Source organism: Cnephaeus nilssonii, assembly GCF_951640355.1.
Source record: "Cnephaeus nilssonii genome assembly, chromosome: 11".
NCBI classification, from domain to species: domain Eukaryota; kingdom Metazoa; phylum Chordata; class Mammalia; order Chiroptera; family Vespertilionidae; genus Cnephaeus; species Cnephaeus nilssonii.
In genome coordinates this window covers 34,926,086-34,942,724 of record NC_137082.1, presented here as the reverse complement: position 1 = coordinate 34,942,724, position 16,639 = coordinate 34,926,086, and the positions used below count along the sequence as shown (strand labels likewise).

Genomic DNA, 16,639 nt, shown 5'->3' with positions numbered 1-16,639 from the left:
ATGCAGTTTCACTGAAAAATGACTTACCTTGTGAGGTTGCTGAGAATTAAATGATAATGTACATAAAGGAAGGTTCTCAACTCTGGGAGTCCTGGCTCCATCTCAGACCAATTAAATTGGAAACTTGAGGTGGGGCCAGGGTCTCAGGACTTTTCTGAAAAGTCCCTACATGGGTTCTAATGGGCACCCAGGGTTAAAAAAAAAAAGTGCCTGACTAAGAACACAGTGTTCATGTTTAAAGGTCTTCCAAATCGGAGCATCATATCTTTGAAGTCATGTATATTTTCTATTTTGACAATGGTAAAGTGTCTTTTTTTAAAGCTGATTTTTCTGGTATTGCTACAGCTTGATTTTTTTTTCCAGTTTCAGGCATGATTAACTGACTAGTTATTTCAATAGGAATTTCATTCTTTTAACCTCTACCCCCACCCCACCAAACACATTCTGGGCTATTCAGTCTGAATTGGCTGCGTTCTAGGCTTGCTGTACCACTGTAGTTTGGGACCCTCCCTCACTATCCTAGGGATTCCTTTCTGCTCTCTTTCTCAAGCTGGTTCCTATTTCATTAATTATATGTCTTCCACCTTCTGGTTTACTTCCCTGTACTTTCCTTCCCAATCATAGTAGACACTACAATAAAGGGGTTGTTAATCTAACAGTTAATTGTTTTGGTTAAGTACAGAATTCTAAGCTAAAGTAACTTTCCTTCAGATTTGTATTTATTCTAACTTTCAGTGATGCACACTGATAAGTCTGTTTCTTCCACTGTGTTGTTTACTTGGTAGGATGGTTCAACCTGCAATACTGTCTTTCAGTTATGGTAAATTTTTTAAATTATTTCAATAACTATTCTATTTTAGCTTTCTGTTCTGTTCAACATTTCTGAAAGTCATGATTTGAATATATGAGTTTGATAGAACCTCTATTTTTAAAATCGTTTTCTCTCTAACTTGCCTGATTACTGGATTCATTAAACATCTATATTCAGATTCATTGGTCCCCAAATCATAACCTCCAGGGAAAGGCCTGGAATGTGTACTTATAATAAATGGCCAGATTAATCAAATTCCCAGAAAAACTGGGAAAAATGGACAGCTGAGTCAGTTTCTTTCATTAAAATTCTTTTAATTGCCAAAACATTAAATGGCTAACAAGTTTATAAAAACATTAATGTATAAATTAATGAAAAATTATAAAGTGAACACCCATTAGCCCCCAGATCAAGAAAGAAAACACTTCCAAAAACACAAAATCCCCAAGAAATACGAAGTGGTAAGCCTCAGTGTTGTTTAAATGATGCTAGCCAGATTATTAATCCTGTTCTGAGAACAGCTGATAAGATGATGAGACCTCACACTCTGTATCACCAATATCCTCCACCCCATGCTTCCTAGAGGAAACCATTCTCCTGAATTCTATGATTATCATTGTTTTTCCTTATGATTTTTGCACTTATTTATGAATCCTTAAATAAAAACCAAATTACATCCCTCTGAACAAAATCTGCTCCTGAAAAATACTGTGAAACTATATTCCATTATTTTAAACTAGAGGCCTGGTGCACAAATTTGTGCACATTGAAAGGAAATTATTTAGAAGAAATATTTTAGAGGCCAGGGAGGGACCACTGGAGGGCTCCAGGGCATGTCAAGCCTGTCTCACCCAGTCCGGATGGGATTGATTGGGGCCAGCCAGCCGGGGAGGGACCGTGGGAGGGCTCCAGCGCATGTCTGGAGGTCTAGCCCAGTCCCGATGGGCCAGACCCCAGCAGCAAACTAACCTACCGGTTGGAACATCTGGCCCCTGGTGGTCAGTGCGAGTCATAGCAATTGGTAGAGTGGTCGACCAAATGGTTGACCAATCGGTTGGACACTTAGCATATTAGGCTTTTATATATATAGGTGAGTAAAGTAATAATATCATCCAGTCTCCAATCACTTTCTCTCCAAATCTCCCAAACACTTAAATACTAAATACTTCAATAAAAATCAACCAGGGTTTCTGTATAACCCAGAACATTAATTATCTAGTCCAGTGATGGGCAACCTTTTGAGCTTGGTGTGTCAAACTTCGCCAAAAAACTGAGCATAACTCGGGTAGTGTGTCACTTGGAGGAAAAAACATTATTTCGCAAATGTTTCATCCTCAGGAGCAGCAAATGTTTCATCCTCGGCATGCGGCCGCCTTAGCGGCTGCGTGTCATCAGAAATGGCTACGCGTGTCAGTGCTGACACGCGGGTCATAGGTTCGCCATCACTGATCTAGTCATTTAAAAGTCCTTGGTGTGTGTGTGTGTTTGGCCTCAAAATATACTGTAGTTCAGTGTAGGAGAGTGCTACTCATAGTGCTGGTCTGCAAACTGTTTTTTTGTTTTGTGGTTTTTTTGCTGTCCATGAAGAGATATGGGACTTACACCAGAGCACAAAGCAACTATGTCTCTAAGCACACTGCTTAGTGCAGAGGACTCTTCTCATAGTGAAGCTAATGGTGCCTGATACATGCTGGGGTAAGCTTCTCTTATCATCACAGACCAGTAACAAGTAGTTTTGGTCACATTTTAAATAGCACATTAGTTTAGGATATGAATTATGTTTCCCCTTCTACACTGCAATGGATATGTAGTATAAAAAACAGTGAAATAAAAATATCAAGTAGATACTAAAAGATACTGTTCAAGTCAGACAAATTGATATCCCTGAGAAATCTGAGAAAATGAAACACTGGATATGTGAAGAGCTAAAACCTAGAGTGACAATTTATTATCCCAACTGTCCTCATTTGAGAGTGAGGGAGGTGCTAGTAATTATTAAGACAGGATAAACTGGAACTTTGCCAGACAAATTAGAACATATATTCACCCTAGCTAGACCCTCAAGAAAAGGGTGAAAATGAGTAGAGGTTGATGCAAAGCAAAGATTGCAATCCTGGCTGGAGAAGAGCTGACTCCTGACCACATATCTCACTTTGCATTCATACAGACTCATTGATGGAAGGTTTGTGACTTGGATGGTGAACTTTGGGTAAATTTCTGCAAGTTGTTATAAGTATTCTTTGATGTCTTGCTGTGCTAGATCTCCCAAACAATGTTGCTAACTTATGGTTGGCTCAAGAGTCACTTCTGTGGATGAGGTGGGGCTGTGGGATTCCAATCTTTTTGTATAATTTTTTTTGTCTTTTTGAGGCTAACAACTGTCTTCTGTGGAATATGCTAGGTCATAAGAGATTTTCCCTGGTGAGACTCTGGAGCTTGAACTAAGTAGGTGGGGAAAGAGCCTATCAGACGGCCCCTCATTGATCTGTATCTTTAGATAGGGCACCTTTTCAGTTATTAGGTGAATGTGACGGACCACTTTTGAGGGAATAGATTTAGCATCCTAGATGTACCCTGGATTGAGAGAATAGTTGCCGCTTCAGGCAGGGAAAAGGGACAACCCAGCTTGATACAGTAAAACCTTTTGTAGAGACATCCAGGCAAAGGTTGAAAAATAGTATTTTCCTGGATGTGGAGTTGGAAAAAGACAAGGGAAAGTGAGGCAAACATGTTCAGGGCTACAGTGAGGAATAAATGCAATGTACGTAAGAGTACCTAGTACATTCAGCCATGCTGAATTTAATAACCAAATACTCTTTTATCATCATCTAGCACATATACAAAGAGTTAAAAACAGAACAAGATCACAAATATTCTCATTTTCCATGAGAAAGACAGTATTTCTTGAACATGCTAAATACCGAGTCCTTGAAATATTTTATCATTTACTCTTCATAATCATCTGGGTCTTTTTAACTCCACATTCTAGCACTACCTTCCTTTAAAGTGAAATATAAAAAGCTGGTCTTGCCATCTTACCACTGCTGAGAGAATCTGCGCTCCCAGGACTGTGCTGCCTGGAGACCAGTTCATTCCCTGTTTTCCTCATCTCTGTATTTTCGTTATATCGTCTTTTCCAGTAGTTGAGTTCATCACGATCAGATTCCTGACAGCGCCGCAGAACGGCCATGGAGCGCCTTGTTTTTTCTACCATTTCCATAATGCAGTTCAGGGCCTGAACCAGAGAAGAAGTCAGGCAGTGATGAGATAAAGACATTCAAACACAGATGTTGCAAATCAAGGATAGGTAAACAAATTATATAAATAATGAAGGTTTAAGTGTCTTATAGACACAATATCAAGCTTACATTTTAAAGCCTTTATTACTGCTTCTTTTAAAATATTTAGTGTATATAAATATGTGTACACACACACAATTTATTTTTTGTTTGGATTTCAAAATAACACTGGATTCTTTAAGGTTGAAGTAACCAGACTCTCATTATAATATAGCCCTTTAAAGACTATGGTGACCATGGAAACGATAATATGCTGGGGAAGACCTGGGGTGGGTGGATGGGTAGGGGTTGAGTGGAGGGGGGTAAAGGGGGGGAATAGGAGACATCTGTCATACTGTCAACAATAAAAAAATAAAAATAAATTAATGAGAATAAAAACAATACTTAAAAACAAAAAGACTATGGTGAAACCTTATATATTTGCATAAACACACCAAGGTATCTGATGAAGCTGGCGATTTATAAGAATGTTATAAGAGCCCTAACCGGTTTGGCTCAGTGGATAGAGCGCCTGCCTGCGGACTGAAAGGTCCCAGGTTTGATTCCGGTCAAGGGCATGTACCTTGGTTGTGGGCACATCCCCCAGTAGGGAGTGTGCAGGAGGCAGATGATTGATGTTTCTCTCACATCAATGTTTCTAACTCTTTATCCCTCTCCCTTCCTCTCTGTAAAAAATCAATAAAATATATTTTTAAAAAAAGAATGTTATCAGAGAAATAACATTCAGACACAATTTTTATCACTCAAGATGCAAAGAGCTACTGTATATATACTTTTTTTGTTTTATTTATTTATTTTTAAATTTCTTTATTGATTAAGGCGTCACATATTTGTCCTCATCCCCCCATTCCCATCCCACACCCCTCCCCCCACGGATGCCCCAACCCCCTGTTGAACTTAACCATTGGTTAGGCTCATATGCATGCATACAAGTCCTTTGGTTGATCTCTCCCCCCTCCCCCCACCCTCTCCTATCCTCCCTCTGAGGCCCGATAGTCCGATAGATGCCTCCTTGTTTCTGGTTCTGTTCTTTTTCATCAGTCTATGTTGTTCATCATTTCCCCTAGATGAGCGAGATCATGTGTCACTAGAGATATACTTATATGAACTGAACGTGAGATGAGCAATAATAGTAATGCTGATAGGCAAATGAATCAGTCTGTAGTGAGTTTCTTTCTGGACCAACAGTTCTTTTGAGACCCAATATCAATGTCCACCAGTTCCTTATGTGTACATGTCGGCACTGACCCCTCAGCTCTGGATGGTGGACAAATGGTGGTAATGCAGGTTCGATTCCCTCTGGTTGGGTCTCGGCCGGACCCAGGGGCACGGCTTCATCCGGACCCGGGACCCAGCCTCACCCGGATCCAGGGGCACACGGCCTCACCCAGACCCGGGATCCAGCCTCACCCAGATCCAGGGGCACATGGCCTCACCTGGACCCGGGATCCAGCTTCACCCGGACCCAGGGGCGCATGGCCTCACCCGGACCCAGGGGCGCATGGCCTCTCCCAGACCCAGGGTCGCGTGGCCTCACCCGGATCCAGGGGTCCATGGCCACACCCGGACCTGGGACCCAGCCTCACCCGGATCCAGGGGCACACGGCCTCGCCCAGATCCAGGATTCAGCTTCACCCGGACCCAGGGGCGCATGGCCTCACCCGGACCCAGGGGTACTGTATATATACTTAATGTAGTACTATATCTTCTCTTCCCTTTTAGTGAGAAGGGAAACCCTCTCTTACAACGAGACAGAGAACTTGGGCTTGCATTCTGTACTAGCATTCTGATTCTCATTTGTTTTTGGAGAAGCTCCATCTATTAACATTTCATACATACCATGCCCTGTGATAAGCACCTTACATATTATTACAACCCTCCTATAAATTCAAATACCACAGTTTTAATCAAAGAAAAAAATAGATTTTTAAAATTACAGTTAATACACAATATTATATTAGTTTCAGGGATACAACATAATGACTTGATATTTATATACCTTACAAAGGGATCACCATGATAAGTATAGTAATCATCTGACACTGTACATGGTTATTATAATACTAGAGGCCTGGTGCATGAAATTCGTGCACGGGAGGGCTGTCCCTCAACCTGGCCTGCACCCTCTCCAATCTGGGATCCCTCTCACAATCCGGGACCGCTGGCTCTTAACCGCACTCCCTGCTGGCCTGCCTGATTGCCTCTAACTGCTTCTGCCTGCCAGCCTGATCGCCCCCTAACTGCTCCCCTGCCGGCCTAATTGACGCCTAACTGCACTCCCCTGCCGGCCCTATTGCCCCATCTGCCCTCCCCTGCCGGCCTGATTGCCCCTAAATGCCCTCTCCTGCTGGCCCGATTGCCCCCCAACTGCCCTCCCCTGCTGGCCCGATCGCCCCTAACTGCCCTCACCTGCCAAGACCCACCTCCTCCACTGGGATCCGCCTCCTCTGTGCGAGTAGGTGGAGACGCTGGGACCGGCCTCCTCCATGCCGCGCGGAGCCGCGGGACCCCCAGGCCTCACAGTGCAGAGCGGCCGCCGGGCCCCATCTCCGCTGTGCACGTGGCCATCTTGTGGCGGCCATCTGGTGATGATGTTGTGCGAGGGCGTGATACCACCCAGGCTTTTATTATATAGGATTATTGACTATATCTCTTATGGTGTATATTACATCCACATGACATTTATTTTATAATTGGAAGTTTGTACTTCTTAATCCCCTTCACATTTTTCACTCATCCCCTACTCCTACCCCTCCTCTCTGGCAACCTCAGTTTGTTCTCTGTATCTATGGTTTGTCCCTGTTAGGTATTGTTTGTGCATTTGTTTTTTGTTTGTTTTTTTTAGATTCTACATGAGTGAAATTATATGGTATTTATCTTTCTCTGACTGACTTATTTCACTTAGCATAATACCGTCTAGGTCCATCTGTGTTGTTGCAAATGGTAAGATTTCATTATTTTTATGGCCGAGTTAAAAAAAAAAGGGAATGGTGAAACAACAAAGATAGGAAGTGTCAAAGCTGGGATCTGAACTCACAAACCTCTATTACATGACTTTACTTGGTTAAGACTTGAAGTGATCACAAAGATTTGCGAGTTACGCTTAGCTCTTTAGCTGGGGGAGTAATAGATAAAACAGCTTTTATTGCAAAGACACTGTGGCTCTGGTTAAGTTCACTTGAAACATACATACTCTATTACTGTTGGTGATATTAAGAATTAAAAGTACAAACAAGTTAGGTCCAGAGGCATGGGGGGGAAGGGGGGATGGAGGGGACAGGAAGAGATTGACCAAAGAACATATATGCAGCCCAGCTGTGTGGCTCAGTGGTTGAGCGTTGACCCATGAACCAAGGGGTCACGGTTGTATTCCCTTCCCAGTCAGGGCACATGCTTGGGTTGTGGGCTCCATCCTCAGTAGGAGGTGTGCAGGAGGCAGCTGATCAATGAGTCTCTCTCATCATTGATGTTTCTATCTCTCTCTCCCTCTCCCTTCTTCTCTCTGAAATCAATAAAAACATTTTAAAAAAGAAGAACATATATGCATAGCCCATGACATAGAGAATAGTGTGGTGAAGGCCTGGGGTCGGGTAGGAGCTAGGTGGAAGGGGGCAAACAGCAGGAAATTGGGGGACATCTGTAATACCGTCAACAATAAATTAAAAAAAAAAACACCCCACTTATCTGAAATTTAAAAAAAAGAATTAAAAGTAATAAATATGAAAATTATACATAAGATTCTTACATGATCAAGATGTTTCCATTCTTCAGCCCATTCCCTTTCTGTCAAACGGTGGTCTACCAACTCATCTTGATAGCCTCCATTTAGACCTATTAGAAATTAGAGATTAAATTTGAGGATAGAGTGAAGAATACAGTAAATAGAATTCTATCAAGTAAACACACACATTCATACGAACTATGAGTACACTATGAAGGCAATGATTCACAACAGAGTGTGGGACCCCCAAAATGACATAAAACCAACCAAAAAAATTACTATTGAGAATATATTTAAAAACTCCTATAAATCGATAATGAAAGACAAAAAAAAAAAAAAAAAAAAAAAAGAAAAAGGTTTACGTCACTTACTAAGATTGTGGTGTCTATCACGAACTTCTCGGTGTTCTAACATCTTGTTGGGTTCACGATATAGGTGAGAAGTTGCAATATCTTCTAAGGTGTAGTGCTGAAGAGGTGGGGGTGTAGGATGGAACTGGCCCCCAGGATTCATAAGGGGTACAGTGAGGGCAGGACTGTGCCGAGGAGCAGGGCTGATTGTACACACTCTCTTGGCAGGAGGTTCAGGAGGAATTGTATCTCTTTCAAAACCGTTGTCTTCCCTCCTGTGCAAAAGGTAAGTAGATATCTGAGCCCATCAACAAGTGCTCATGCAAACATATCCTTGAGCATCTACATTGTGCTAGGCATTTTCACAAACAGGAAGACCATAAGAAAAGGTTTGACATAAGACATAAACTGAAATGTCTTCAGAGAGATAGTGGAAACTGCTGATTTATTCCAGCATAAAAAGAGAGGTCAAATTCATTCACAATAAGGCAGAAATATCTAAACCTCATGAAGTAAAATGAGAGACTAAGGAGACGATGGCATTTTTTTATATGATAAGAATATGGAGGACTATGGGTTCTACAATGATTAGAAATTTGCTACTGTGGAGGTCAATTATTGAAAACAGTTCTCCACATTGAAGGAAAAAGGCTGAATAAATAATACACTTGTGAATTGGTTGGGCTTTTAGTAATTTAGCTTCAATTATAATAATTTTCCACTGCTGTTAAAATATTTCTTCTTTGACATACTATAAAATATTGTGGTAGACACTCATGCTGAAATAGCCAGAATTAATTAAAATAATGTCAGCCTTCAAAATAATGATGATTCATTAACATGTATTAGTAACTAATTGTTATACTTTTACAAAACCTCACACAGAAAAAAATATCTTAGGCAGCTTGTTTCTTATGGTTCTGGAACAATGGATACATAGAATACTCTAGACCAGAGTTTCTCACCAGAGGCACAGAGAGTCATCTGAAGCATTTAAAAAAAACACTCATGTCTGGGAGCTACACCTATAGATTTGAGAAGCATTCTGAGTCCACACCTATATATAACCACAGGAATAAAATTTTCTTTCACAAGCAAAGAGGAAGCTCAGTGGTTCCAGAAAAAGGAAGGATGAACAAGCTCTTCTCTGCTCACCTTTCTGGACTGGGCCTCTTTCCATTTCCATGCACTTCCATGAGCAGCTCAGAAGAGTCAGCAGGTGAAGCAATACTTGTGTTGAGCAAAAGGTGTTCGTGCTGAGCCAGGTACTGGGATGGGGTCTGCTTGGCGGCCCGAGCGCAGTGCAGCAGTTCTCGCTGCAGCAGGGGCAGGTTGGCCTTGAAAAAAAAGAGGCAGGGGCGGGAAGGCAGTTTTCCCTGTGTTGGACCCCACACAATAGTGCCCAGCATCTCAAAAGGCTCTCCAACAAGATGACACAAGACCAAAGCCTTTCTTTCCTTGTCAGTCTGATTTTTACATGCCGATGTGAGTAAAATGACATCTACTATAGTGAACTTAAAATGACTAGTTGACTTATCTCTTGTCCCCTCAAAATGTAAATCCACTTAAGGAAGAGAACGTGCTTTATTTACTTTTATGGCCTAGTACAGAGTCAAACAAAGCTCAATAAAGGTTTGTTGAACATAATAATTTAAAGACTTACACATTTTTGAAGACTTTGGTCAGTTAGAGAATTAGTATGCCTTCAGGGGAGTAGGAGGAATCCACTCTTCCATCTATTACTACAAGGCCTAGTTTCTCTTTTCTGACTACTACTTAACCTTCCCTTCATGTTCTCTGTGAGAACTGCCATGGAATTCTGGAAACTGATTATTCTAGCTTGGTTGGAACATGAGGTTTTAAAAAGAGTACTGGGAATAACTGGAATTAAGCCTTAGACTAGGCTCTGAGAATACACAGGTAACCCATGGGCAGAACTGATTTCTCAGTGTGGTACCCTCATTGGGCACATTTCCTTATTTTGTAAAAGGACAATAATCATGTACTGATTATTTTTCCTTCGCCTCAAAACTGAGAAAAACGTTAGTGTGGATAATTCATATAAAAAACTCTATACTCGTTCATTTGAACTCTAATTCCTTCTCATATAAAGGTATTTTTCTCATATTCTTTCTATAAAAAAATAAAGAATTACATTTTTCACCACAAATTAAAAACAATTCAGCCCTGGCTCATGTGGCTCAGTTGGTTGGACATTGTCTTATTTCACCTAAGGGTTGCTGGTTCAACTCCTTGTCAGGGCACATGCCCAGATTGTGGGCTCGATCCCTAGTGGGGGCATACACATTGATGTCTCTCTCAAATCAATAAAAAATCTTTTTAAAAAATTTCAGACCAGGCCCATAACATATGTCTTTATTCCAATGGAAAAAGACGAACAAGTGAAAAGAGAGTTTTAATATGTGCAAGTAATCATCCCTTTACCAAGGGTTAATTTAGCAGACACCATAATTTGTGACTGCTTAAAGCATAAATAAATTGACAAAAACCCAAATGCTAGCCAAAAAGCTTCCATAACAACCTACCTCATGCTGTTTTCCAAAATAACACAGTTAAGAATAGGGAATTTGATGATATAAGACAATTTTAAAGTCTGTTCTATAACCTCATCTTGTAGCAACTGTAAAAACTTAATGAAAAAATACCATGCCAGATCTTTACATCTGTGACATGTATGTACCCTTTGATGAATTGAAAAGAAAGAAAGCTAATTCTTCCCTAATAACACAAATTGCACAAATCCTTCATGATTCCAGAGTCTTGGGGAAAATAATTGTCTACTGGCTCTGACATACAGAAAACAGACCAAGATAGAACTAGCACAGCTGTTTAAGGGCTGAACAAGGCACCACAGGCTGCTCTGAGGGGCTGAGTCTTCAATGCTGTCAGAACAGAGCTACAACTCTAGCTGTTTGCCAGAGACCCCTGCATTTTCCTCTATGTCTCCTATGCTCCCATTTAAAAGGTTTTAAAAAACCAGTAGCAGTACTTCAGGAGGATAACCCATCTTCTTCTTTTTTTAAAAGCTGTTGCCTCTCACATGTGTCCCGATCAGGGATTGAACATGCAACCTGGTATGTGCCCTGACTAAGAATCGAATCAGCCACCTTTTGGTGTATGGGTTGATGCTCCAACCGAGCCACACCAGCCAGGACAGATGACCCACCTTTTTGATGTCATTACATTTTTGTACGAAATGAAGATAAAGCAAAAGAAGATAAGAGGAACATATTTACTAGCCAGATATTTAGACTTTGTGAGTTAAGGGACATAATTGAGGCTGTTAGGTGGATACACATATACAAGATAGGAAAACAAATTTCCAAATATTATCTTGACAAAAGTCAAAATATAAAAACAATTGAGTACATTTTTTTTGGTAATATCAGGCTAATGAAAAAAAATGGATTATTTGGAAAGGGAGTGGATTAAGGAAAACAACTTAATTGGGATTCAAAGATAGTGTTCCCTATTACCAAATCAATTACAAATGTTCATTTGTAAAACCAATTCTTTTAAAATTATTAATTTATTATAATCTTTATTGTTGAAAGTATTACATATGTCCCCCTTTATCCCCTATTGGCCCCCTCCAGCCCGCCCCCACTCCCACCACCTTATTGTCTGTGTCCATGGATTATGTATATATGCATACAATGTCTCTTCAAGGCTGCATAAAACCATGTGATAGGCTAGATTTGGGTTACAGGTATTTAAACTATGCCTGATCTAGAGCACACTGATATCTGACTATAGTCTTTCACTGCCTTTATGCTATCCATTAACTCTGCAAATTATAGAGAACTGATAGCAATGCAAAGTAATTACTGTCTATGGACTTGCATAAAATTATGTCCAGTAGAGATTCAATTGACTTGCCCACTGTAGATGAAGTCAATCATACCTCTGTTTGCGCATTCATATCAATAATACTGATTTTAAATGTATCTATTCTTTGGGTTCTCCCCTGAACTGGTTCTAACACCTTACTGATTCATTAATAATGAACTAAATAAAATTTCTGACATGGGTTCATTTTTCCTCTGTGAGTCATAATGATGCAATACCTGGTTTTAAAAATTATTATTTAATGGGAAGAAATAGAAAATTTACAGTGGGAAAGCATGACATAGTCTTTACCAAGTGACCAAAGTCAACATCACCAATTATGAGACCAATTAACACCTAGGTCTCCTGACAGAAGTTATATCTTAGCTGCTATTTACTGCCTAAAATGCATAACATGATTCTCATCATGAGGAAGTGTCAAAAAGATCCACATTGAGGTACATCTATAAATTAACCATCTCGTACTCTTTAACAATGTCAAGATCATAAAAGACTGAGAAGTTATTCTAGACTAGAGGCCTGGTGCATGAAATTCGTGCATGGGAGGGGGGGTGTCCCTCAGCCCAGCCTGCATCCTCTCCAATCTGGGACATCCCTCTCACAATCCAGGACTGCTGGCTCCCAACTGCTCGCCTGCCTGCCTTCCTGATTGCCCCTAATCGCTTCTGCCTGCCAGCCTGATCACCCCCTAACCACTCCCCTGCCAGCCTAATTGATGTCTAACTGCTCCCCTGCCAGCCTGTTTGCCCCTAACTGCCCTCCCCTGCAGGCCTGGTCCCCCCGCAACTGCTCTCTCCTACAGGCCTGGGTCCCTCCCAGCTGCCCTTCCCTACAGGTCTGGGTCCCCCCTCACTTCCCTCCTCTGCCGGCCTGGTCACACCTAACTGCCCTCCCCTGCAGGCTTGATCGCCCCCAACTGCCCTCCCTTGCAGGCCTGGTCTCTCCCAACTGCCCTCCCCTGCTGGCCTGATCACCCACAACTGCCCTCCCTTGTAGGCCTGGTCCCTCCCAACTGCCCTCTCCTACTGGCCATCTTGTGTCCACATGGGGGCAGCCATCTTTGACCACATTGGGGCAGCCATCTTGTGTGTTGGAGTGATGGTCAATCTGCATATTACTCTTTTATTATATAGGATAGAGGCCTGGTGCACAGGTGGGGGCCAGCTGGTTTGCCCTGAAGGGTGTCCCGGATCAGGGTGGGGGTTCCCTTGGGGCGGGGGCGGCCTGGGTGAGGGGTCTGTGGTGGTTTAGAGGCCGGCCACACCCCTTGGCGACCCAAGCGAAGGCCCTGGTATCTGGGGTTTATTTATCTTCTACAATTGAAACTTTGTAGCCTGGAGCAGAGGCCTGGGCAGGCCAGGGTGGGCGGAAAGCTTGGCTTCCTCCATCGCTGGGGGCAACCCTAGCCTCCTGCTCTTTCCAGCTCCATGGCTGCTGCCATTTCTGTTGTGATTTATGTATCTTCTATCATTGAAACTTTGTAGCCTTGAGTGGAGGCCTAGGCCAGCAAGGGCAGGCGGAAAGCTTGGCTTCCTCCATTGCCTGGGAAACCCAAGCCTCCCTCCTGCTCTCTGTGGCTGGAGCCATCTTGGTTGTGTTTATTTGCATATTCGCTCCTGACTGGCTTGTGGGCGTGGCTTATGGGTGTAGCAGAGTGGTGGTTAATTTGCATATTACTCTTTTATTAGATAGGATTAAGTAGACTGAAGAGACATGACAACAGCCCTGGCCAGTTTTGCTCAGTGGTTGGAGTGTCCGCCTGCAGACTAAAGGGTCTTGGGTTTGATTCCCTGTCAAGGGCACATACCTGGGTTGCAGGTTCGATCCCCAGCCCCGGTAGGGGTGCATGCAGGAGGCAACAGATCAATGTGTCTCTCTCATGTCAATGTTTCTCTCTCTCTACCCCCTTCCTCTCTCTCTGAAAAAAATCAATGGAAAATATATCCTCGGGTGAGAATTAACAAGAAAAAAAAAAAAAAAAAAAAACATGACAAAGAAATGCAAGATGTGATCCAAAAAATAAAAGAAAAGGTTTTCTTTTGCTGTAAATATTATTAGTGAAATATTTAATGAAACATGATAGGGTCTATAGTAATAGAATTTTATCAATGTAAATTTTTTAATTTGATAATTATACTAAAGTGATTCAATATATCATGTCTCTAGCTTATTCTCAAACATTTCTGAGAAAAAAAAATAAATCTAAAGACAAAGAGAATAATAATAATCCAGATGATAAAATATTAACATCTGGGGAATCTGAGTGAAGGGTACAGAAAAAATTTTCTTGTATCATATTGTAACTTTTCTGTGAGCATGAAATTATTTCAAAATACAGATTTTTTAAAAGGGCATATTACATATAAATCTCAAAAGCTATGTTTTAGGGAACAGTAATTCCAGAGAATTGAGCTATACAAAACTGGGGATACAGTGCTTTCCCACATGCTCTCCTGTCCTTAGGGCAGAGATTTTCAACCGGTGTGTTTCAGGAATTTTTATTTTTATTTATTTATTTATTAAATATATTTTATTGATTTTTTACAGAGAGGAAGAGAGAGGGATAGAGAGTTAGAAACATCAATGATAGAGAAACATCGATCAGCTGCCTCTTGCACAACCCCTACTGGGGATGTGCCCGCAACCAAGGTACATGCTCTTGACTGGGATCAAACCTGGGACCTTTCAGTCTGCAGGCGACGCTCTATCCACTGAGCCAAACCAGTTTCGGCTGTTTCAGGAATTTTTAAAACATGCAGTACCTGACTATTTAGTAGGGGCACTGATCTCTTATCTCTTTGATTGTAAAAAAAAAATGACAACAGCCAACACAACAATAGCTATCTGGTGTGACTGAACCAAAATTATACCCATTTTCTTGGTTAAATCATCAAAAATTATACTTTTGGTGTGCTGCAGAATTTTAGTAATTAGTTTGTGTGCCATGAAATGAAAATTACTGCCTTAGGGTTAAGAGTCTGAGCTGCAAAGGCCTCTCTTTTGTCTGATAGCCTCCTCACAGATAACACATTTCTTCACACTCTGGCCACAACCCGAAGATTTAGTGTCTAGTTACTTCTGCTAAGACCCCAGCCTCCATACCACCCCTATACCTCTGGTCCATTCACAGGAGCTCCTGTGTGTTATTAGCAGAATCTGCATACGGACCACAACTCAAGGCTTTTGTAATTCTCATCAAGTATAAGACTCACCTGCAGATTGCACTCACATTTTTCTAGCAGCCCAAAATAAAGATATGAAAATGTACAAGCTGCCCAAATTTAGATCACAGAACAGGGATCAGAAGCAGATCTTGAGGAAATGTTAAGATAAATAATTACATTCAGTAATTATCTCATAAAAATTACCTTGAGGAATGGAATCACAAAAGGACGAAGAGGAAAGTTTGTAGCTTCTTGGAGCTTGCAATGGAATTCTTCAATTGTTACTGTTGAGTTCTGAAAAGAGAAATAAATAACCTTGTTCAACCTCTAAAAATACACTGTCCTCATATAAATCCTTTTTAAATCACAAAGTATAATTTCAAGAGTACTATTGTGATCTCAGATCCTTCTCAAAAGTTAACCAAATTATTTCCTTTATAAAAGAAGTTCAACCTCCTTGACTGTCCTTTCTTTACTACCCCAAATCTATATTCCCCTCTAAGGTCAGCAGCCTGGGTTGCAGAATAGGGCACTGTCTTTCTCACTGTCTGTGAAGACAGGCACTCAGGTCCTTTGTACTGCAGGGTTCATGGCAACACCTCAGGCACAGAAACCAAATTTACAATTTTTCCAGTTGAACAGATTCTGATCAGTCTAGGATGTCAACTTAAAAGACTCAACCCAGTGCCTCATTCCTTCAGAAGTTGTTTTCTTCATAGGTTCTGCCTATCTCTTAGCATCAGTTCCCCAAGTCTTCTACATTCAAAATTTAAAAAAAAACACACCAAACACATGCCTTCTGCATTGAAGGGTTGTTTTCAAATCAGAGTACCTCCAAACAGGCAGACTCTCATTGGTAGATTAGTATTCCCAGGAAAGTTATTAGCATTTCCTCTGTATTTTTCAAAAATCTGACTTAAAAGTAGTATTCTCAGCTCCTCTGCTAAAGGAAATTCCTATATAATAGAGGTAATATGCAAATTGACCATCACTCCAACACACAAAATGGCCACCCCCCATGTGGACACAAGATGGCTGGCAGGGGAGGGCAGTTGGGGGCGATCAGGCCTGCAGGGGAGGACAGTTGGGGGGGACCAGGCCAGTGGGAGGGCTGCAAGGGGCAACCAAATGACTGAACAGCAGGCTGCGTGGGGTGACCTGGCCAGCGGGGGGGCTGTGAGGGGTGACCAGGCCGGCGGGGGGAGGGGGGTAGTTAGGAGAGACCAGGCTGGCAGGGAGGGGGCAGTTGGGGGCAACCTGGCCGGCAGCGGGGGACAGTTGGGGCGACCAGGCCAGGAGGGGGGGCAGTTGAGGGTGACCAGGCTGGCAAGGGGCGCAGTTAGGGGCGACCAGGCTGGTGTGTGGGGGGGCAGTTAGGGGAGATCAGGCCGGCACCCAGAGGCAGTGAGGGGCGATCAGGCCGG

At 41.9% G+C, this 16,639-nt stretch overlaps 1 protein-coding gene across 4 annotated transcripts in view; it reads right to left on the bottom strand.

Moving 5' to 3' along the window:
* Nucleotides 1–16,639, bottom strand: part of CBFA2T2 (CBFA2/RUNX1 partner transcriptional co-repressor 2) — a 152,695-nt gene that overhangs the window by 16,130 nt on the left and 119,926 nt on the right. For all 4 annotated transcript variants that reach the window (XR_013814182.1, XM_079783985.1, XM_079783983.1 and 1 more), the window contains exons 4-8: nucleotides 15,420–15,509; nucleotides 9,337–9,518; nucleotides 8,203–8,456; nucleotides 7,856–7,941; nucleotides 3,851–4,046 (exon numbers count right to left, since the gene is read on the bottom strand). Coding sequence is in view for 3 of the 4 variants with exons in the window: in XM_079783985.1 (XP_079640111.1) it covers nucleotides 3,851–4,046; nucleotides 7,856–7,941; nucleotides 8,203–8,456; nucleotides 9,337–9,518; nucleotides 15,420–15,509 (808 nt within the window). In the remaining variant the exon portion in view is untranslated. The remainder of the gene's footprint in view (nucleotides 1–3,850; nucleotides 4,047–7,855; nucleotides 7,942–8,202; nucleotides 8,457–9,336; nucleotides 9,519–15,419; nucleotides 15,510–16,639) is intronic.